The 24,536-nt window shown below is 45.3% G+C and overlaps 1 protein-coding gene across 4 annotated transcripts; it reads left to right on the top strand.

Moving 5' to 3' along the window:
• The first annotated feature begins 1,544 nt into the window (after positions 1–1,544).
• gata3 (GATA binding protein 3) lies at positions 1,545–11,809 on the top strand. 4 transcript variants are annotated; one of them, XM_083934757.1, is made up of 6 exons: positions 1,545–1,832; positions 1,991–2,358; positions 3,281–3,751; positions 6,267–6,313; positions 8,520–8,645; positions 10,983–11,809. In XM_083934757.1, exons 2-6 carry the CDS (start codon positions 2,124–2,126, stop codon positions 11,262–11,264), a joined length of 1,161 nt encoding a protein of 386 aa, XP_083790883.1. In that variant the 5' UTR covers positions 1,545–1,832; positions 1,991–2,123; the 3' UTR covers positions 11,265–11,809. The 4 variants fall into 4 exon arrangements, with proteins under 4 accessions (XP_083790883.1, XP_083790881.1, XP_083790882.1 ...); XM_083934755.1 differs by lacking the exon at positions 6,267–6,313 and adding an exon at positions 6,056–6,201; XM_083934756.1 differs by having other exon boundaries at positions 3,281–3,808.
• The last annotated feature ends 12,727 nt before the right edge of the window (positions 11,810–24,536 follow it).

The following is a 24,536-nucleotide window of genomic DNA, read 5'->3' as shown; positions in this document are numbered from 1 at the left end:
GGCCTCAGGAAACCGACCCTACCTGATGTCACTGCCGCGGGGTAACGCTGCCGCTGGTACCTGACGTGGTGCAGGAGCGTGCGCGCTCGCGCTGCCATAGCCTGCTACCACCACCACCCTGCTGCTGCGAGAGGGTTCATTTCCTGACACCGCGCTGACGTCACATCCAGTGGCGTCGCCGAGGCTGCCCCCCCCCACACACACACTACTATTACGCACTGTCAATCTGAAAGAATATGGTTTTACATATTACCCCCCCCCCCACACACACGTACACAGACACACACACACACACACACACACACACATACACTATACTACTCTACTTTTACGCACTGTCAATCTGAAAGAATATGGTTTTACGTATTACCCCCCCCCATCCCGACACACACACACACACACACACACACACACACACACACACACACACACACACACACACACACACACACACACAGTGCACTGACCTCGTGCCCGGGTGACACTGAACACCACAGGGTGAGCTCCTCTCTGATTTAAAAAAAGGAAACGTCGCTCTTTAAATGCCATAAACTTGGAAGGAAGCAGATGAAACACTCGCTGGGGTAAATCTCTCCCCGTGCGCGCTATCGTCTTCCATTTAATGCACTGTTTTGAATAAATAATGACGTGAGCCATCGTTGCTTGTCTGTTTGAGGACAGTTTTTTTTTGGCGCAGACTCTGGTTTCTTAACTGACAGCCAATAAAAGCCTACATCAAGATTATCTATTTCTTTATTTATTTATTTATTAATGTATTTATTTTTAGAAGCTCGAGTCTCCTCGGGCGTCCTTGCCCCGCGTGCCTGCTCCACGGTGAGGACATCGGCTCCCCCCCGTTAGAATAACGCGCCTGTCACCGCGAGAGGACGCACTGTCACAATTTTAAGAGCGTAAATGTCCCGCGACCTGCCATTGGCCCAGAGCAACAGGCTCTGCTGCAGTCCGGGTCTCTCCCTCCCTCATGTGCACAAACTGCTGCTGTAGGCGAACACATATCACGGGGAAAGTATTACTAGTTTTATTTTAACATATTGGTTCAGATGCTTTTTGGGGGGGAAGTGTGTGTGTGTGTGTGTGTGTGTGTGTGTGTGTGCGTAAAACTGTGTTCTTGTTTGTTGGCACGCACAACAGGGCTGCAAACCTTTATCGGGCCCGTGTAAAGGAAATATCTCTATTTGAATCCTATTTTCTTTGGCAAGGTCATTGAAAGAAATCTTGCAGCCCCTTCTTGTGCATCTCTCCTGCCCCTACGTTACATTCAATTAGGGCAAGCCCCTCCCCTTAACCGATGACACTGACAGACCCTCCTTAAGTTGCGTCGCGCCACAGCTGTCTGCGAGCATTGAGCTGCCTGGCGCCATCCTGAAAGAATGCCTTCACTGTAAAAAAAAAAAAAAAAAAGGGAAAAAAAGGGAGTTGTAGAGAGAGAGAGAGAGAGAGAGAGAGAGAGACAGAGAGAGAGAGAGAGCAAGAGAGGTAGAGCAAGGGTGAGCGATCGACAGCCACACAGACGAGAGAGAGAGAGAGAGAGAGAGAGAGGAGCAGAGTTAATGGAGAGGGCTACAACTGCGCACAAACAGAGATTTGATCAGTGAGTTTAACTTGCTGGTGCCGGTCAGTGTGCGGTGAAGCCATCCGCTGCAAACAAGCCCCGAACGCGCGCCCGATCCAAAAAACCTCCACTTGTACTTGTTGAACTGGTGCTGCAAACATTTTTTTGTTTGTTTCTGAGAGGAAGAAGTTCAGGAACTCTGCGTTGGACCGGATTCCATTTTGGACCTATTTGTTTGGCACCTTATTTGTAATGTGGGGTATGTTTCGTGTTTAAATCTTTTTTTTTTTTAAACCTCGGGTAAATCCACTTGTTTGAGTGAGGCTCCTGTTTGTGTTTTTTTTTAATATATATATCGAGCTGCACGTGAACAGTCTAGAGAAAATAAGACAATTAATTCTCCTCTCTTGTCTCCAGGTGATCGGGAGCAACCGTGGAACCTGTGGATTTAACCAAAAAACACGCGGATTTGGGACTGATTCTTTCTTGTGACTTGTACCGGTTTGCCTCGGCGTGCATGAACATTCACTAAAGCAAAAACAACAGAGCAATGGAAGTAAGTGCGGATCAGCCACGGTGGATGAGCCATCATCCCGCGGTGCTGAACGAGCAGCATCCCGGCTCACATCACCCGGGCCTCGGCCACTCATACATGGACCCTTCGCAGTATCAGCTCGCTGACGATGTGGATGTACTCTTTAATATCGACGCACAGGGGAACCACGTCTCCCCGTACTATGGAAACTCTGTCCGAGCCGTCCAGAGGTACCCTCCTCCTCCACACAGTAAGTAAACGACCTGTTTAGGCCTTTTATTTAATCATGTGCATATGATCCTGTTTAGATCCGTGCGCGTAATGTATCCTCGCGGCGAATACTCAGTTACTGTCACTGTGTTTGGAATTATTTGTATTATCTGATTGTGAGCCAGACCGGGTTTCGGTTCTGGCCTGAGTTGACTTGCTCTCAAAGAAAAACCCGAGAGCGTAAAGTGTTGTGAAACCACGCCGTAAATACGAATGGTTCACCTCCAGTTTGTCTTTGGTTTCTCTCCACCGCCTTTATCCCATTCATACCCCTCTAAACCTCACAAAAAATGGTACATTCAGCTGACTCATGTGTCAGAAGTGTTCCAAAAGCCCGTGCGTAATTTCTTTCTCCAAATCAATCGAGTGTTAAGTTACGGATTTAAACAAACAGCCGTGTGGACACAGATACGCACACACACACACCTGGGGTATTTTTTCAGTAGCGTGTTTTCACACATTTATATTTATTTTAATATTCAGCAGTCATTTGCGGAGTTCCCTTTATTTAACTTCCTCAACAGTCAAGCGCGACCGTGTTTCTTTGGAGGCTTTCGACCCAAGAATCTCGCTGCGTTCGGGCCTGTTTAAAGGAAAAGGCAAAGGACAAAATGATGCACGTCAAACTCGATGTTCTGCTCACAAAGAGAGGGTTGAGTGATTTGTACATGGCGACGGCATCTCGATAGAAAGTGATCGAATCGCTGGAGGCCAATGAAACCCAGATTTGTGTGTATATTAAGAATAAAGCGTGTTGGTAAATCAGTGCGTAAAGCTGCCCCTTTAGGCCTGTAGAGCTACACTCTCACACACCTAAAACACGAATAAATGTGTGTGTTTCTTGTTGCTGCAGACTGAGGTCAGGTTGTGATATTCTCTTGTGTTTCCCCCGCCGCCCCCAGGTAGCCAGGTGTGCCGTCCCTCGTTACTGCACGGTTCTCTGCCCTGGCTGGAGGGGAGCAAAGGCATCGCCCCGCACCACAGCACTTCTCCCTGGAACCTGAGCCCCTTCCCCAAGAACCCCCTGCACCACGGCTCCCCGGCGGGCCTGTCCGTCTACCCCCCGGCCTCCTCCTCCTCACTGTCCACCGGTCACTCCAGTCCGCACCTCTTCACGTTTCCCCCGACCCCACCGAAAGACGTATCCCCGGACCCGGGCATATCCACCCCAGGCAGCAGCTCCGGGCGGCAGGAGGATAAAGAGTGCATAAAGTACCAGGTGACCCTGGCCGAGAGTATGAAACTGGAGTCAGCTCACAGCCGGAGCGTGGGATCACTCGGAGGGTCATCCTCCGCCCACCACCCCATCGCCACATACCCATCCTATGTCCCCGAATACGGCCCAGGCCTCTTCCCACCAAGTAGCCTGATAGGTGGGTCATCTTCTAGTTATGGTTCCAAAACAAGACCAAAATCAAGGTCCTGTTCAGGTAGGCGTGCGCTTTATTACATTCCCTTTTGATCTAACATGATTCCCCAGATGTGCAGCCTTAATGATCAGCCATGTTTAATATCATATATATATATATATTTTTTTTAAAAATGCCCATAAGCAACTCATCCATCCCTCACGTGAACAAAGCTCTCCTTTTAAAGGCGAGAGGTCAACCTCTATTCTAAACAGGCGCAAAGCTCCTTCTTTCATTATCTGATAATAATAAAAATCAGAATAATAACATTTAGAATAACTTGTCCAATTTAAAGTTAAGATGACAAATAAATATAAAATATATGAAGTGCGTTAATAAACACATTTGATTTCCTTTAATGAGCTTTATTGGATAATTTCCCCCCAGCGAAAAATAAAACCCTCGCGAAGCAGAAGAGTTCAGAGTTGAACGCTCGGATTAATTTTGTTCCTCTTCCTCTCCACTGACACACACACACACACACACACACACGCACACACACACACACACACACACGCACACAGACAGAGGGGAAGCCAGCTCTCTGGGCTGTGTCGCCCCGTTTATATGTTTAACATAATCCCATTACTGTCAGACCAGTGCGCGCCACAGTTGCATTGTTTACCCAGCGGTAGAGCACCGGATGCTGCTCGTTCATTCACAGGGTAAAAGCGGGTGAGCCGTCGCCGTGGCAGAGTGCACGAACCACCGGGGAGGGGAGGGGAGGGGAAGAGCCGAGCGTGGGGTGGGGTGGGGGAGATATTTAGCAAATAAAATCAAATAAATCAAATGCAAGGAGGGAGTAATTATCTGAAAGGTTGCTGCTGCCTCAGCTGAAATCTGTAATGAGATTAATATCAGCGGCTTGGTTGAGAGTATAGGAAACAGTGGATTAGTCGATGCATATCATCGGGATTATTCAGCATCGCGCACTTAACGCAAATAAAGATGTTTTAATTCGAGGATAATGTGAGATAATGTGCATTTTTGAAGATCTGATGAGGGTTCCCTCTTTTTTAATGAGGTTATCAGCAGTGCAGCACGTGCCTCGCGTACAACTGCGTCTCTCCAAACACACCTTGGGTGCAGAGAGAGCAGAGAGGCCTGCGTGCCTTTTTTGCTCCAGTGATGTGACGCACAGTTCCTGTTTGATTTCAGCAGCAGGAAAGAATGGGGGGGAAAAAGACATATACAGAAACAAACACTTGTTCCAGGTGCTTGCATGTCTGTCAAGTCAAAAGGCGGCACGACCCGGACAGACGCATCTCTCTCTCTCTCCCTCTCTCCCTCTCTCTCTCTCTCTCTCATGGTGAAGCAGTCGGGCTGTGTGCGTGTGTGTTTTTGCAGCTCGTAAAAAAAAAGGGGAAGCGCGGCTGCATGAAAATGCAAAAAAGGCTCTCGGCTTTGCACAAAAGCCCTGTGTGAGTGTCTGCTTTCAAATAATGTGAGTGTGGCTGCAGAGCCCTTGTTTCACTTTCAGGCCCCTTCATGCTGCAATCACACTGTGAGCGCGCGCCTCACCTGTCGGTGTCACTAGAGAAGTGCCAGTCAAACATGAACGCCCCTCGATTCTTTCAAAATAAAGGGAACACTATTCCTATTATTATTATTATTATTATTATTACTACTACTACTACTACTATTATTATTATTATTATTATTATTATTATTATTATAATACCTATAATACTTATTATTATTATTATTATAATTATTATACCTATTATACCTGTTATTATAATAATTATTATTATCATTATTATTATTATGAAATATTGGCTGATGAGAGAAAGGAGCAGGCTTGTTATTTAACATTTAAAAAAATAGTTTTATATATTATTATACACTTTTTGTTTGAATTATCCCGGACCAAAGTGCATTTTGCTTTTAGTCTGAAAATCCTGTCCCAGGACACGTGCATATTTATGATTTTATTTCTTAAAAATAACAAAATAAAATAACAATAAATAAATATCTGCCTCACGGACCTAAACAGACCACGCACCATCAACATTCATATGTGTTTAATGTTATGAATAAAACCTCTGCTGCAGTGTAAAGTCATGCTTGTATTTGCACTGTTGCATTAATACCGTTGATGCTTTATTGGGTGTTTTATAATAATAACATCTCATTTTTTATTTAAAAAACATAATTTACACCCTTTTTTTTTTTAGCACCAACTGACCTGGACTGTCTCCATGTTCTGTGCGTATGTGTGTGTGTGGCTGTGCGTGTGTGTGTGTGTGTGTGTGTTGGCTCTTGCAGAAGGTAGAGAGTGTGTGAACTGCGGAGCCACGTCGACCCCGCTGTGGAGGCGGGACGGTACGGGTCACTATCTGTGTAACGCCTGCGGACTCTATCACAAGATGAACGGGCAGAATCGCCCTCTCATCAAACCCAAGCGGCGGCTGGTACGTCTCCACCACATTTCTCTATTGATGACATGTCCGTCTCTCTCTGTTTTTCCCCTATCCAGGAAGAAGTAGGCCTATTAGCTGCAGGAAATTGACTCGACAAGTGCAGGTCTCTGTTTTCAGATACTACCATAGCAAAAAAAAAAAAAAACTGCACAGTTATTTTTATTTTTTTAAATGCAATGACGATGCTATTTTTTATTTGCAACAAAACAAATTGTCATTGATTCACAGTGTTTTGAAACAATAGGCCCCATGTGTATTTTGGAGATGCACCGCCTCCCTTAAAGAGAGCTTCTGTAGCTTGTGGCTGCAGGTCAAACACACCCACAATGAGCTCCATAATATGAATATTATTTTGACATTTTTAAGGATATTTTTTATTTTTGCAATTCTTAGTTTTAGGTTTAGTTGAAGTGGAGCTATTTTTATTTTTATTTTTTTTTGCAGTTATTTTCAGGGAAAGCCCCTTTCATCAAAAGCTGCGTGAGCTTTTTAGAGGAGTTCCCCTGCCTTCTTATGAAAGAGAGAGAGAGAGAGAGAGAGAGAGAGAGAGAGAGAGAGAGAGAGAGAGAAAGAGAGAGAGAGGGAAATTCTTTCGAGGCAAAGATGGCTGTCCAGTCCAGTCCTGTTCTGGCCTGGACCTCTTCTCTCTAGCCTCCTAATGTGAAAAGCCGACTTCCAGGAAAGGGCTGCCGGATGTCTGAGCGGCGCAGATAACAGCGCGGGCCCCGCTTCCCCCAGTCATAACAGAGAGAGAGGCTGCGGGGTCCGGGCCAGGCAGCGCACACAGTCACGACTTGAGATTGTTTCGATGTTGCAGTCTGCTTAAACACACGCGCGGGGAGGGGGGGTAGTCAGGTTAGGTGCCACGCAACATTTGACCTCCTAGTTTTTTTTTAAATTATTATTCATGCACGGAGAGGGGGAAAAAATATATATTTATAGGGCAGAGAGTGACATCACAGTGACCAAAATATGACCCTCCAGTGCAGAAAAATTGCGCAATCACATCGAAACAAAATATCTCGCCTGCTCATATTACAGAAAATATGACGTCATTAGAGGATTGGATGCACTGGGATTAAAAAATAAATATCAAAAGGGTGGAGACATGACACACACACACACACACACACACACATATATATATATAGATAGAGAGAGAGTTAATAATGCTGATTGGTTATTCACAGCACACAGCAGCAGGGGTGATTAGGCCAGCCCGTGTGTATAATTGGAAATCCCTCCCCGAGATAATGTAGTCCTTTAACGTTAGCGCGTGTGTCCTCTGCGGTCACCTGTCTATCGATTGTTTTTTTAGAGATTATAACATCAATGTCGAGTCGCTGCTGTGAGACAGACAGGCGGCCCAATCCATGGGAAGACATGACTTTCACTGTGTCAGGATGAAGGAGGGCTTTACTCTGCTGGGAGCCTGCAGCGAAGCTAAAAATACACACCTTTCTGTTTTTTTATTATCATCATTTCTATTATTATTAATTATTATTATTATGATGCTTTTAATTGGCGTGCAATTCCTGCTTATGGTTCATTTCACTGCATGACGCATTCACGTGTTTCTGTGTGTTTCAAATCTACGTTCAGGCCCATTTTTCCCTTCTTTTGCAACAGGCCCTCGTGCACTTTAAGGGGGGGGGGGGGGGGGGGGGGGTGGGGGGGGGTTTGATCAGATTTAATAGCTCTCCCGTTTCAAGGCACTGCTTTTATGTCTTCTGTAAATATTTATTCTCCAGGAGGTATGCGCTCTAGGACGCTATTTTTAGCCCCGAGTGAAAGCAGCTCTGTTTTTGGTATTTCTGTCTTTATCCGAAACTATTTTCAGCTCGCGCTCAATGCAAAAATAAGAATTACTATGGGGTTGGACATTAAGTGTGTGTGTGTGTGTGTGTTGCGTGTGCGCGCAGTCAAAGTAACGTTTAGCTTCACGCAAGCGCACACGCGTGGGGAATAAATAGTGCATTCAATGTGCAATAAAGAACATTTTCTTTAATGCATTTAACAATAATGCATAATGCAGGGCTGCCACACAGCGACGCAAAGGTCGCGTTTATATTCGACGCAGCTCTGACTGTTATTTGTCCTTTTATCCGAGTTAGGTGCTTAAACAAAACGCCCATTTTTCATCCACATTTCAGTGCTTTTAAAAAAAACACACACACACACACACACACACACACACGCGCTTCTGCAGGAATGACAGCCTTGCATCTTGGCGTGAAAACGCGTCACGTGTTGATGGGGTGATTGCGTGCTCCTTTGACGCTCTTTTGGTTCTCTGTGTGTTGGAACAGTCCGCGGCCAGACGGGCGGGGACGTCATGCGCAAACTGCCAGACGACAACGACGACGCTGTGGCGGAGAAACGCCAACGGGGACCCGGTGTGTAACGCCTGCGGCCTGTACTACAAACTGCACAATGTAAGTAATAAATCTCACAGGATACCTCGTCCTGGATATCCAACTCCATCTCCATCCTTCACCCTCACACACACTCTTTTCTTTCTTTCTCTCCCCTCACGTCCTGTTGGGCCACCTTCTCCAACCCCCCCCCCTCCACATCCACCTCCTCTGAATATTTGATCGCCCTTGTCCCTGCAGAGACTTTCGGGGCCACGGTGATAACAAACACTGCAGAATTAATATGATTTATTGGCAGTAAGTGCGAATCTAAAATGTATAAGAGCGAAGTGAACTGAGCCTGCAGCCGCTTTTGCTTTTTGAATATTAAAGAAGAGGGGCTTAATTAAAATTCCATTAATTTCCAGGACGATTCCCCCCCCCCCCCTCCTTCTTATTTCTAGCCTTTTCTGGTTCCGCGCGCACCAAGGGGACTCGGAGTCCCCCCTCTGACCACCAATCCGCCCCAATTCGTTTTGGGTTGCCTCGCCACATCACTCCACATCCTCAATCTGAAAACCCCAGGGACCCGTTTATCTCTCCCTCTCCCTCCTCTCCCTCCATCTCCTCTCCTGCACACAAAGCCGACTTTGAATCAGACAGCCATTGTGGTTGAAACTAATAATAACAATACTCGCAATAATACTAAGCTGTCTCCAAAGTCACATGTAGGTAATATTTTCCGACAGATGATGGTTGCCTGTGTGCCTGCGTGAAGGCGGAAGAGTATCCTGCTCCGCTGCTCCTGCTTGTCACGCAAGCGCTCCTGTTAAATCATTTCCCCGTGTTACTTTTGGCAGATGGTGCCGCAGAAACTGATTTAGACAAAGGGTTAAAAGGGAGAAAAAGAATAATATTTCCCACTCACGTATTAGCATTTGAACTGACCCCGACCCCGCGCTGTAATTGCGAGATGAGTTTATTTTGCCAAATCCTGACTCCTGTTGCAGGGCTTTGAAACAAATTCCAGATTGTTCATGGAGAGTTTAGCCCCCCCCCCCCCCCCCCCCCCCCCGCTCCGCCTGCTTGTGTGTGTGTCCCAAAAACACCTGATTGTCCCAAGGCTTAGACGAGAAGCTTGTGAAAACAGAAAGAGTTGCCACAGACGTGAGGCCTTTTGAGCGCCTCGGACACAGACACAGGCCTCCTTTTTCTTTATAGTAACCGGGGGTTCGGTGATTCTGCGTGTGAAAGATGTCTTTCTCACCTTTCTGTCTTTGCGTGAAGCGTGCTCAGCTCTGACAGCTCCGTACGAGGGGGGGGGGGCTGAGGTTTCAGGTGGTTAGCTGCTGGTGCCGGGGCAGAGAGGATGTGCTGTGTATTCTGCGGTGGTCATTGACTCAAACACTTGGCTCGGCTTTTTGTTTGATGTGCCGGGGCGGCGGCCGAGCGCAGGCCGGAGGCCCAGGGCTTCCTCTGCGAGACGCTAGACATCTCAGCATCAAAGAGCGCAGGCCTGACCGGCTTTAGGTGGGCGTAGCCGTGCCTCAGAGCTGGAAGTGAGGCAGAGAAAGTCACCCCAGTATGGAGCCATATCTTAGAGAATGAAACCACATCACCGGGGGGTGGGGGGGTGGGGAGCACAGATCTCTGCCCTCCACTAATCATCGAGGCCGCTCCGCTTTGAGCCGGTGAAAAAATGCCAATGTCTCAGAGAGCGCTGAGGAAGAAGTCCCTGCTCCCATTTCCCCGGGAAGAAGAGCTCGGAAAGATCAGGAAGCCAGTCGGCCTCATCCACCTCCCCTCCTATAATCCTGCCCACAGCCTGAATTCCATCATCCAGCTCTCTTTCCCCGCTAAACCTATGCTGGAATACGGCAGCTGGGGCCATTTTGGCCAGGAGACGGCCACGCAGTCGAGGAGGAGGGTGTAGAGAGAGAGAGAGAGGAGGACTTGGCCGACAGCGCCGGTCGTCATGGCCATGTGTCTCTGCGGTCGACATCAGCTGCCAGACCCTTCTCCGTCTCTGTTCTGCACACATCTTCCCTCCACACACCCCTCCATCTTCCCCTTTTCTCCCTTTCTTTCTGGCACAGCCTCCGATGCAGTTAAATGAATCAACATTTAAAATCCACACACAGTCACATGCAGAGTATATAAACAATCTTCAGGATGGGACCGTCAGATTTGCCCTGTAATGGGTCTTCATTACGTACCATTATGTCCCCACAAAAACCCCCAAATCCGCCTCAACGAAAACTAAGAGTTCAGCGCGTGCCACATTTCGAGGGACACCCTTCACTTAGGGCTTCTTTTCACTGTGTCTGCTTAATGTATGTAATGTCTTAAACACAATGCCGCGGATATGTCGCGACAAAATACTAATCTGCCATCTTCTCTGTCTCCTTTCGAGAGCAGATCAACCGACCTCTGACCATGAAGAAGGAAGGCATCCAGACCAGGAACAGGAAGATGTCCAGCAAGTCCAAGAAGAGCAAAAAGTCCCAAGACGGCATGGACGACTTCTCCAAGAGCCTGATGGACAAGAGCAGCTCCTTCAGCCCGGCCGCCCTGTCCCGCCACATGTCGTCCTTCCCTCCCTTCTCGCACTCCGGCCACATGCTGACCACCCCCACACCCATGCACCCTTCCTCGTTCGCCCCCCACCACCCTTCCAGTATGGTCACAGCCATGGGTTAGACCTCCCCCACCCCCCCCCCTGTGCTGTACTGCACCCAGAACCCTCGCCACCACACCCCTCGGTACCTCTGCTGACCTGCTTCCATATCCTAAAAGACAAATAAACTGCTCCTCGGCCCGACCTTAAGCCCCTCCCCCGCCCTCCGACTGTCCCCCGTCCCGCCGCAGAACTGCGGAGCGAGAACGACAGGCTTTTCTTCCGCTCCTTTGTCCTCAGTTGTATCTTATTTTTATAAGTGTACCTCTGCGATGTGAATGCTTTGCAGACTTTGACTGTGGCGCACTGACCTCCAAGGGGGGAAGATTTTGTTTTCCTCCAAGCAGGGAGAGAAAGAACATTTTCTCCCCGGGCCGCGCCGCCACCACCGCTGCCGCCACCACATAGAGGCTGTCGTCCCCCCGCTGATCCACACGATAAGGAGCTCCATTTGTGTACAATAAGCCATTTTTCCACACACGAACGTCACAACGAAACTTTTACAACTCCCTGAAAACTTCCAAACACCCCCACCTCTCCCTCTTCACCTTGCACCTGTGTAACAGGAACCCCCCCACCACCCCTCCCCCCGCACCTCCACAGTCACCTTCTTCTTCTTCTTCTTCTTCTTCTTCTCCTCCTCCATCATCTTCTCCTTCTTGCCGGAGACGAGGAGGGACAGACGTTGAATATATTTGTACAAATTGTATGAAATACAGTACATTTAATGAAGACTTTTTAATTAAGTGAGAAAAAAAAAAGGAAACTTGCCGCCGGGCAGCTAACGATGAGAAGGGTACGAGTCGCAGCAGCAGCAGCAGCAGCAGGAGAGAAGAGCGAGGAAGAGAGGACGCCAGAGGAAAAAGAGAAAGAGGGAGGAGGTGAGAAGACTTGAGAAAGGGCAGGCCTCGGCGTTCGCCTGCGTGAATTGTGTTGCATTAAGTTTGCAGAGAGTCAGCGGCTCTGGCTGCAGGCGTCTCTTCTTTTTTTTTTTTCTGTTTTTTTTGGATGTGCTATAGGTCTCGGGCAATTGGTTTGTGTTGACGCACGCACGTACACTCACATAGATACACACACACACATGCACGCACACACACACACACACACTGAAAGACTTTCTTCCTGCCCACAGATTATATGCATTGTGAAAAAAGTTCCTGTATTTGTTATTTGTATGTATAAATCAGAGTACCAAAAATACGAAATAAACAAAGATGTAGAATTATTTCTTTATGTTATGCAGACTGAATGGTTGTAAAAATTTAATAATAATCACTAGTGTAAAATATGACTGTTTTTTTGTTTCGTAAATTTTTTTTTTCCCCTCTTTGAAAATAATAAACTAGTTTAATCTCTGTTGACATGTTAGCACTGTGGTCAAGAGCCGTCTTTTCTGTCTGCTCCGTGTGATCTCTGACACACCGCACCCCCTCCCCCCCCGACGTGACCGCAACCGACAGCGACACTCTTTCGCCATTTTTTTTCTTTTTTTTTTTACCCGGCATTCACAGGGACGGCTCTTACGGTCAGTTGAGCACAAACAGGAAGAGCAGAAATAAACAGTGGCGATGGTGGAACAAATCAAATGGCAGGGTCAGAGAGGCCAGGCTGCACGGTCACACGCCGCGTGGGCTGAAGGGGCTTTTGTCTCATTCTACTGATGCATAAATACACTGCGGCCAACATGCAACACTGTACACACACACACACATACATACATGCATAAACGTATCAGTTAACGAGGAGGATTCATTAGAAACCAGCTTCATATCTAGCGTCTCCTACACTTTATATCAATGAGATGCAGAAACCTGATAAATGAAGTAACAGTTTGCTGCTACGTGCATCACCTCTACTGCTGAGAAATGATTAAACTGGAAGTTAAGAGGAACTCTGGTGGTTTCGACCACTGAATTAACCGCGCAGTGTCTGGAGCTTCCTCCGCGCTTAAATTCTGTGATGACTTTTTGGTGGTAGAGTAACCCAGGAGTTCTCAGCTGTGCTCAAGATTCCCCAAAACCTCCGGATCAAATAGTTCTGGGTTAAATAAAAACAACGCATCACAGTCTACATGTGACGTGTAGCACGGAGAAGGGAAAGAAACATACATTCGGTTTGTTTTTTTACAGATGATACACCGCTATTATTGAGAGTGTCATGAAAGAACATACCATAATAACAACAACAACACATATAAGATTTAAAATGTGAGAAATGTATTTATCTAAATACCCCCCAAAGACACTGCACAACAGTAATATATCCTCTAAAGCGTTATCAATGATCAGACTAAACCAGAATTTAAAAGTTAACCTCAATAAAAGCCAAAATACAGTTTCACCGCAAATACCTTGCCTACTGAATAATAATAATAATAATAATAATAATAATACCTGTGTTTAAGACTTTTCAAGACGAGCTACAACGTGCTTTACACAGAATTAAAAAGTAAATAGTTAGTAAAAGAGAGAGAGGTACGATGGTGCATGTGGACAACAGGCAGGAAAATGTGATTATAAGACGTCACTACATTAAAGTAAAAAAAGACGAAGAATCAGAGTCTTTAAAAAACAACCTCCCCTACACACCCCCTACCCCGCACAGGGTGGAAAGGCTTGGAGGGGACGATAGGCTACCGATATTACAAAGTAGAAAAGGCATTTAAGCAAAAAACGCGTTTATTTAAATGATTTGAATGCAAGATTTATAAATAAGGGAAAGAAAATACCACTGAACTAATAAGGAATAGAGTCTAAAATTTGGAAGAATGTGCTGGAAAATCAGAGCGGCTCAATCATCTTTAGTTTGAAGGTTTGACCCAGGAATGTCCAGGAATGACCAGAGCATCTCAGGTTGCGTTCAGGCTTGCAGGAGGTCAGCTAAATATTCTGGAGCTAACCCCTACGAGCCTCATGAGTGGTCATTATTATTTGAAATCCACTCTCAAACGGACTGAAGTGGTTTTTAAAAAACTGGCGTTCTCTCTCGTTGGACCTGGTGATGCATCTGTCTGCGGCATTTTCAGCCAGTTTATGGAGGTTTTGCTGTTGTGAAGCGTGAGAAGAATGCCGTGCAGTCATCTACGCGTGCATGCGTGCATTAAAATGACAAGATTAAAAAAGAAAGTTCTTAGTTGGAGAAAGCACGATTCAGCGCTGGTCGAAGTTGAGGTGATGATCAAAGATAATACAGAGTTGTCTGCAGGAGTTAGTAATGTTAGATGAGCGGCGAAGGGGGAGAAATAAGAGAAGAACAGAATAATATTGGATTTTATTGAGTTTGAGAGGATTTGACGCCATCCAGATATCGATATATCTGCAATGCACACGTGACGACGGTTCAGTTACTGGGTCGCACGGTTCACAGTGCTTCGCGTGAACGATAAACAGCAGGTACACTAATACACTCCAATAGAAAAGAGGCACACATGTCATATTAGGGCGGCAGGATCTCAGTCGTTAGGTGACTCGGCTGGGAGAGGTGCCAGATCATCTCCTGGGCACTGCCGAGGTGCTGTTGAGCAAGGCAGTGAACCCCCAACTGCTCGGGGGAGGGGACGCCAATGCATTGGCAGCCCCCTCGCTCTAACATCTCTCCATTAACTGCATGTATACTGGTCCTGTTTGTGCATGTGTGTGTATTTCGGGCCTGTGTGTGTGTAACAAATAATAACAGAGTGAAAAATTGAATTTCCTCTTGCGGGATTAATAAAGTAATAAAGTAATAAAGTAATTCTTCTATTATTCACAAAAGAAAACAAAAAAGGGGCATGCAAAGACAAAAAGCACAATAGCAAATGGAATCAGACAAAGTGTGAAAAGCATGTAAAACAAAGGAGGTGTGATGCGTTGGACTGAACACTGGAGCACGACACAGGATTAAAACACCGCGCTTCATTCGTGAATCACGATAGCGACAGAGGCCGCTCTACCTCTGCTGCTGTGTTTCGGATTTAAATAAAAAAGTATTTGCCGCAGTGATCCACAACAAATAAGAACTGAGCGCCGGTGATTACAGGGCGAACATGAGACTTAGTGAATCTTTACTTTCCAGCAGGTTTTTTTTACAGACGAAATCCTAACTACACTAAATAAATAAACACATTTAGCCTTTTCATGCTCACGCTGGTTCACTCTGGGGGATTCTGCACATCTACGGGCTGCAGGAGTAAATACAAAGGTGCTTACATCAACACATCCGATAAGAATAGAATAGATATGAATGGATTCTTATTGTGCTTACGACACTGACAATCTGTTTTGCGGCTCTTCAGCAGTGCGCAACTGAAAAGTCACTAATAAAAGCAAGTGAAATGAAAGTTAAACATGGACAAAGACGAGCAATACACCTGGAATAAAGTGATCTAACTGGTACAATCCAATTAGCAAGGAAAAGCATATCAGATTTCTTTATAGTTCTGCACATCTTCACTCTCATTATGCAACACACACAGTTGTTGTGCTGGTTTGCTGCATTGTTAAAGTGTTAAAATGTCGCCGGTGGTCTTTAAACTCCGCACGACTCAAACGGATCTCCGACGCAAACCCAAATCATGGGAACGCTTTCCAATATGGGAATATATTTGCACAAGTGGAACGCCAAATCCGGCGGCTGCAGAACCTCTCATGCCTCCCCTGCAGAAAAAGGCCAGACAGAAGTCAGGTATTTGGCGTCATTTGTTTCTGAGCCGCTGTGACCAATCGGGAGATTTGCTCCTGTGTTTTAATAGCGAGGTCAAGGGGGCACGAGGAATGAGAATGGCTATAGTGTGTGTGTGTACAGAGGGATTGAGGAGCGCTTTGCCCCGTGGTGGGACCCCATGGCCTCTGGCTGACCTTTTTTCCCCTCTGGTGTTCGGCTGTGGACGTCTGCCAAGGGTGACTGTGTGCGCGCAGAGGCTGGCTCAGGTGAGGATGAACGCAGACCGGCGAACTCTCTGTGATCTCTGCTCCTCTTTTCCTCCATCATCATCATCGAGGTCGTCGTCACAAACCACTTATTTCTGTCTCTCTCTCTCCCACTCGCCGGTCTGTCTCTCTCTCTCTCTCTTCCTGCGTCTGCCTCTCGTCTTTCAGGTGAGCATGATGACAGATTTGTGGGTGTAATCGGCTCCAAGGAACAGTCCATCTTCGTCCAGGGAGCGCTGCTGTCACCGTCAGCAGAGGTCAGGTCAGATTCGGGGTCACCATGTTGGAGGAATTTGGTCACTTTGAACGGTAAAAATGCAACTTTTACATCAAAATTAGACCTCGGCCAAAGGGGGGGATGCTTTTGGTTCAGTTTTAAAAAAAAGTTAGGGATAGTTTAGATTGTTTGAAGTGTTGTTGTATGAGGTACTTATATAGTCAGTGTGTTACCGACAGTAGATGAAGGTGAGCATGCTGCCAGGTTGGAGAAGCAGACGGGAGGACAGACAGAAGCTGGTGTGATACAATATCAGCTGAAGTGTACGCTGTTTTTAGTATATATTCACTGACTTCCATGTACTGTAGGTAACACACCGACTATGGATGAGTACCTCATACAACCACACTTCAAAATATCCAAATTATCCCTTTAAGGGATCATCAAAGTTATTTCACTCCACCCCGAGGGGAACACGAATGCCTGAACCAAAGTTCGTCGCAATCCGTCCGATTATTGTTGTGATATTTCACTACATGTCTACTAGAACATGTTTTTATTGGGGATGGGCGTGAACTCCATTAGTAAACAACAGTGTTTTTTTTGTATTTGTGTGTTTTTTGTTTTAAACAGCACCTCAACCTGCTTTAAAATAAAAACAAAAATCTCACTTTTTACAATATGGAATTTCATTTTGGTAAGATAAAAAGACTGCCGCCACTATGTCCGTGCTACAGCTAGCAGCTGGTTAGCTTCGCTTAGCATTAAGGAAACACAGTAGTACGGCTCCGTCCAAATGTAACTAAAGAAAACTACCTACTCGCATCTCTGGAGCGCACTAATTAACATGTTATATTTAATTTGTTTACTCCATACAAAAGAACTTGACAGAACCCCTTTTGTACTGAGGCTAGCCGTTTCCCCAGATTTCCAATCTTTATGTATGCTAATCTATGCTAACCTGCTGTAGCTTCATGAAGACACAAGAGTGTTATCGATCTTTTCATCTTACCCTCGAGTAATAAAACAAATAAGTGTATTTCCAAAAATTTCAGTAGTCTCAGTAGCAAGTATTCCTCTAAACATGCAACAGCTTGTTCATCAAAAAGTAATTATGTGAAACACCTTTCCTATAATGTGTTAAATGTGCCACTGAGGTCACTGTAGCAGATGCATGATGTCATAGGCATGTTAAAAACCACTACTACTATAATAATACTAATTTAAGGCTTAATTCAAAGGTAATTTAAGAGCATTTTTATGCTCCATAGCGAGCCAACAGTGACCCTACTGCGGTTCTAAGTATCGTTAATCTCCTTTAATATCACTTTGATACCCATACAAGATATAAAATACTGTTTATACAGCAAATGTCATAGGATTACTATAGTCCTTTTTGAAAGTAAATGGCTGCTGTTGCTCTTATCCTTTTCCTTTTGTTTCCAAAGACCTGAAGCCTGAAACATGAGGGATGAGCTGCCTGCTGCATTGTGGGAGTTCTCTCACTTGTTCGAGACCCCCGCGCCACTTTGAAAAGAGCAGCCTCGCGTTGCATTGTCTACTTAACAATCGTAAATTTGAACCATAATCTCCCGTCACAACATAGCAGATAAAAGATAATTATCTCTTTTACTGAGGTGCCCTGGGGCTTCTTGGACGGCCTAGCAGACAACGTGCCTAAACCCTCATCCCACACACACACACACACACACACACACACTGAGAGAGAGAGAGAGAGACTTGCAACAAGCTTGGGAGCCCGCCGTCATGAGAGATTTGTCATCAGATGAGTTTGAATTCGTGTGCACATTCAAACGTTCTCTCACGGCTCAAACTCAAAATGATTTCTGTCTGATTTAGACAACGGGGTCGTCGTAGATTCAGAAATTGCTTTTGCAGACTCCTGGGAGTAATGGCGATGGCACAAAGTTCAGAGGTTCACTTGGAGAGCTACAAACCTCAGTCTATGACAGAAAACGTCAGAGGGAGTGATTGAGGAGCTGAGAAGGGCCGGGAGGAGTGTGAGGTGACGCGTTTCAGGCACAGCACGCAGGATTTGGGTTCAACACGGAGAGGGGAGAATGGACGCACGAGTAAGATATGTTGTTACCAGCAGAGGAAAGACTACTAAATTATCCTGCTCATGTAGATATTTCCTTAAAGTTTAAAAGTAAAATTACCTGTGCTAAAGTAGTAGCAGTAAAAGTAAAAGTGTATGTGCAAAGGAGGAACCTTGTTGCTTGATATCACCCGTAAGATTTAAAACTAATGGAGGACCTAAAAAAGTTTCCACTGTTCAGTCAAAATATAGATTTTTCTGCTTCATTTCACTTTAAATAAATTCCTCAAAAGTTTCTTTATTGTTTACTCAAAGGCCCTAACTTTCAGCCATCGGTCAGATTTGGGCTGCCCTGTAGTTTTTGCCGCGTGTCCCGCACCATTCGGCCCCTGTCGGCCCCCGTCGGCGGCTTTTGGCCAATTCAGTTTGTCTAAATTTCGGCGGAGCCCGTCAGTGAGAGAGATCACTCTGATTGGCTGTTCAGCTTAAGTGAATCAGTGCACGAGAAGAGAAACAGATGTGAGGAAAATAAACAGATGGCTTAAGTAAAGAGGTGGTAAGATCTAAAAAAACCCAAACTTGTTAAATCAGGTAAGATTATTTTCTTTTTCATTGCGCTTTTCGGCAGAAACGTTCGAATTGCGTTATTGTCCGCTAGCGCTAGGTAAAGATACAATAAAAAAATATTGTTCTTTCAACATCGGCTTGTGTTATGACTGTGCTAAATGGCTAACTAGCGTCTTGAATCTGTCCTGTCGTTCTTCCGGTTTCACTTTTTGAATCATACTGAGAACTGGCGAGGTGACGCCGAGACACAGGCGCGTGAGGCCACGCAACAGTCGGCCTTCGATGCCACCATTTCCTTTTGTTAGTTTGGTGTAGGGGCTCATTCTTCTGGTGGTGGCTACACACTATTTCCCAAAATGCAAAACTATTTCGTACAGAACTATTAAGTACACATTTGAGAAAACGATTACGCATCACAGAAGATATAAGGAGCGAAGGTGACTTATCAAAATGAAAGTTACCTAAAAGGAAAGTGTACAAAGACAAAATCATCATTTATAATAATAAGAGTAACTGCAGTTTGGTACTTTGACTTTTTTCTCTTCAATTCTGGAGTTACAGTCTGCACTTTTGCTGTAACTGTAAAACAGAATAGGGGATAAAAGTTCCTTGTGCAGGAATTTTGCATTGAAACACACCACACATACAATAAACTTAGCATTTTGTTCCAGTTCTTCAACCTTTCCCTTCTGTGTTTAACTGTTTGAGGCCTTCTATGGAAATCTGATTTTACTCTCACGTCAAATGTTTGGCACCCCCCCCCCCCCTGCAGTGTTCTCCCGTATATTCTGCTTCACCACACGGCTCTCAGAACATGTTTTATAGCCTAGTCCCCTGGTTGGCCCTGTGTAACGGACAGCCCTCTCTCTCTCCCAGGCCCCGGGCGAAACTGAACCTCACCTGTCAAAACCTCCGTAGCAGCAGCAGCAGCACATTTGCATGGGCCTGCATCCACAAACTGTCACTGGGGTTTACCCACATGAAGCCTTCACTGCTCTTCACTCAGCCAAATCACCTGAGCCACACAGCAAACCGACTGATAGCTGACTGGCACCTCTTAGCCGCATCACAAATCCACAGAAAAGTGGAGCAGACAGGTGTTTGTGTTCTGTTCATTTGGCTGCAGTGCCAGGGGACATGCATTAGCTAAGCTGTGTTTGATGACATGATCTTGGCACCATCTGCAGAGGTGTATTTGAAGAGTGTGTGTTCAATACCACCTCTTTCATATCTGGGCCAAGTCCTGCATTAATCACCTTTTAATAAACCGAGTAAGAAGTTGATATCTCGAGACAGATGTTGCAGCTTTATATCTTTGCATACTCTTTTGGGATATGTTTACTGTTAATCTATTCTAGTTTGAGAGGCTTTTTTTCATTAGTTCTTTTGCGATTACATGCATAAAAACAAGTTATGTTTTCACTATGTTACAATGAGGTTGAGACTAAAGCATCGGCTCGCCATCCGTGCCAAAAACCGCGCGAAAGAAACATCTGGCATGTAGAATTTCTTGGCATGAAAAGTCACAATTAATGAAGCAGAATTTCCCATCTCACTGCACACCAGACGTTTTTCCTCATATCTGCGTTAGATAGAATAGTTTTAACTGCGCAAGTGGTGTGTTTTGTATCCAGCTTCCTAAAGATTCACTTATCAAGTTGTCAACACATCACAGGCTCCACAGTGGCAACCACACGATCAATTATGTCTCACACATCAAACTGAACTTAAGAAATTGATAAGAGAACTTTTTGGAATTTTTTGGATGAGTAATGAGTCCACGGGCTGCAGGAAACTTTCTTATTTCATGCAAAACAAGCTTCTAATAACTTCCAGAGACGAGGTGTGCAGTCAGATTTGAGCTGTGTGGGAATTCAGACTGGGTGTTCTCAAAAAATGCAAAATTTCTATGCACGCCTGAATATAAGACAGGTGCAGTGGAGGGGAGCACAATTGGAATAAAGCTGAAATGAGTCTCTATGAGGCTTGCTAACACCAGCATGCTAACACTCACAAAAACTAATATGCTGATGTAAGTTTTCATCTAACATCATAGTCCTATCTTACTTTAGCTTATTAGCATGCTAACACACTAATTCACTGGATAAGTAAAACCATTGCTGATGGAGCTATACAGGAAAAGTCAGTAGGATTCGTCCTCTGTGTCAAATCTCATTGCAATATATTCAATAGCTGTTGAGACTGTTGTCGATCTGGACCAAAGTGGTGGACTGACCGGCCATCAGAGCGCCATCTCCACCCCTAGAGCCACCGCTATCATGGCTCAAAACTGCTATCACACTGTCTCGCTTAAAAATGACAGTAGGTGTCATGTCGTGATGGTAACCCAAGATGTGTCTCAGGGGGTCGGTTTAGGTCAGGCATAGACCTCGAACGGTTAAGGTTAGGGTCGTCATGAAGCCAGCCTTGCAAGAGTTTCCGCAAATCTAGGATTAACATCTAGACACGGGCAACATTATGCAAGTTTTTTTGCGAGATTATTGAACACAATCCAGGAAGTCCAGTTTGAATGACAAATCTGTGTCATTTGAAAGCCTTTCAGATGCCAAAACACTCCACAGTGGTTTCAAATACAACTCTGAAAACTTACAACTCTGATCATTTTACCCTCCCTCTCAACAATCACTAGGGAAACACTTGACTTGTACCATTCTTGTGATGGACAACCGTGTGTTTTAATAAAGATAGTTTAACCGTTTGAACACAACGCTTTGATCAATGATGTGCCATGTGCACTACCAGCACTTCATGTACGAAATCTTCATGCTGTGCATGAGTGAATATACTATTGATAGTGCAAACCTTTAAAGATGTTGAATATTGGCAGTTTTTAGCCTAAATCCCCCTGTAGTCCAACTCTATTTTCAACCAGTGAGTGCGTGTGTGATCATGCATGTGTCGACTGCCAACAGTTAGAGTAGCTACCTAACTAACAAAGGGACTGCTGTGTCGGTCGGCTGTCCAGAGCCCAGGGGCTGTTTACACATGCCATTGTCTCCCTTGGGCCAATCAGACAAGCCTTGCTAGGTAAATAAGCTAGCTGTGGCCAATCGCTGGCAAGCACTCCGGGATCTGGGCTGGTTATCTGCAGCATCCCAGGAAGTAGGAGAAATGATGAGGGAAGTGACAAAACACATTAGTGCAACCTTTTATCTCCTCCCCTCTGACCATCTACCTAATTTCTTATTAGAGACTTAATTCATGTGGCCCTCTGTTCTCATTGGAGGGTCGATATCTCTCTGCTCGCTCATCGTCTGTGGCCAATGGATTTAGAGAGCCTTAAGCATCGCTGATAATACATTAACTGTTTTGAGAGGGGTGAATATTTGCAGATTTTCCAGATTTTGCAGAAGCACCGGCCAACAGTGAGGAATGTTTAGTCGACGGGCTGTTTTTATTTCGGTATAATGCGCTCCAGGTGCCAGGCTCACATTTGCATAAGGTGTTTTTTTATGTGTTGTTGGGAACTTCCAACATGTGGGTCTTCCAAGTTGGCTGATAGACATTTTTGCTTCTGCACTCTGTGTTGTCAGAAAACTAAACTCAAAAGGCAACAGATAAACAAATGGTTGTACTGAAGCTCAACAAGCCAATTTAATCTTAGTTATGATGTTTAGTCTGGCAATAACAGACGTGTGTGTATCACTGTTGACACAGCAAAACTTGATTTTTGTGCTATTTTGATGCGCCTCCACATGCGCATGCTCATGCCTGTACATGTGCCCGTACATGTGCACCTCTCTCAACAGGGCCGTGGCCGGTAAGCGTGCAGTGCCTGGGCTTGGTACAGTTGTGCTCACACTGGTCAAACGAACTAGACTTTAGCCATGAAGCGTGCTTGGGCACGGTACGAATGGACAGTGCGCCCTAAGATTCATGCAGTACCTTATTTGCAGGCATAGTGACATTGTCTTACCAGTTGTACAAACGCCTTGGTCATGGGCTTTGACAGGAGCACTAAGCTAATATACCCTAATATTTTTGGGGTGGGAGGAAACCCAGGCGAGAACAGGGAGATCCTGCAAACTCCATCAACAAAGGACTTATCTGGGGATCAAACCCAGTAACCAGCAGTGCCTTCTTGCTGTGATGTCACATGTACTCGCCACTGAGCCACCATTCTGCCCAGATGACATAATACTGAGAGGCAATGCCAAAGCAGCGAAAAAGACAAAATGTGCCTTTTTAAAAAAGTAGCAGAGCTTGCAGCTGTAAATCTCTGCCTCTCACGCCATCAGCCCCAATAGTTTGATGATCAACCATGTTTTTACGTAGTGTTTTGAGTCTGAGACCCAAACTGTCCCCCCTACCCCTGCCACTGTCCCATGTTTCTCCAGTTCTGTTAGCCCCACTGCTCCCACAGCCGCCCTACCTCCTTCTGGGAGCCCTGGGAGTGTTTGTACTGGAGGCAGCCAGCGGAGACGGCTAGTGTTTTCATAGCGAAATCTCTTTCCTGAGGTAATGCTGGCCTGGCTTGACCGCTGCGGCACGTACAAACCAGAAAGCGGCTCTGGCAAGAGGTCATGGATGGTCTGTGATCACATCACCATGGAGCCCTACAGTTTAATGTTTAGCAGCCGATATTTGCTCTACAGTATGATTTCACAAGCACAAGCACAGTCTGGGAGGGCCAACTGGCTGTCTACATGAACCAGGCCCACAACATGTCAGGAAAAGTCTCAAAAACATATCATGCTAATGAATATGACAGTTATAGCATTAAAAAAACATCACAAAGGTTTGGTCAAATATCTCCTGCTCATTTTTCTTCATGGTCTTTTTTTAATAATGGTTCTAATGACAATATACAACCCATCTGTCAACATTGAAAGATCGTGACAAAATAATTTATGGATATATAGTTGAACAGTTTGCTTGTCCTCGCACTGCACATTGTTGCCTGAAGCTGACTCAGGTGTTTCAGTCAGTACCTGTCAGTCCTACCTTTACCTCTGGCAGGCTGAGCAAGTCATGTTAGCATGTGAGCTTATAGTTTCAAAAAAGGTTAATGCACTCAGGAGCAAGCAATAAGAGGACCGGAAAAACCAAAAGGGAAGATTCTGCACACTTAGGTCCAAAAGATTTGCTGTCAGTCTCATGAGAAATTCAAGACAGTTGTAGTTTGAAAAAAGAAGAAGTTTATAGGACAAGAGAACTAAATATGCTGTCCCTGTAGCATGATGTTAATATGACACACCACATTTAAATCCATAGGGGTAGGCATCCAATAGAGTTCTCAAAGTCATTGACAAGGTTTTACTCGAGAGCAGAAACAAATTGGAAAGCAGAAACTAAAGCCCCTTTCACACATGCACTTCAAACCTGATATCTACAGCTGCAGGTGAGAACGCAAATGTACAAATCAGTTGGATAGGATATGAACCCTGCAGGCCTTAGTGCAAAGCTTGTGAAATGTACGACAGAGCCCGTGTGGGAATAGGACAGCGTTTCTATCACGTGGCTGGAAACCATATGAAAACAATCATCTGAGAAGGGCGACTTACACAAAGATGGCAACGAAAAT

The sequence above is a fragment of the Echiichthys vipera genome, assembly GCF_963691815.1.
Source record: "Echiichthys vipera genome assembly, chromosome: 20".
In the NCBI taxonomy this organism is placed as follows: domain Eukaryota; kingdom Metazoa; phylum Chordata; class Actinopteri; order Perciformes; family Trachinidae; genus Echiichthys; species Echiichthys vipera.
Note: the sequence above shows the minus strand (reverse complement) of the source record. Positions and strands in the feature narration are given on the sequence as shown.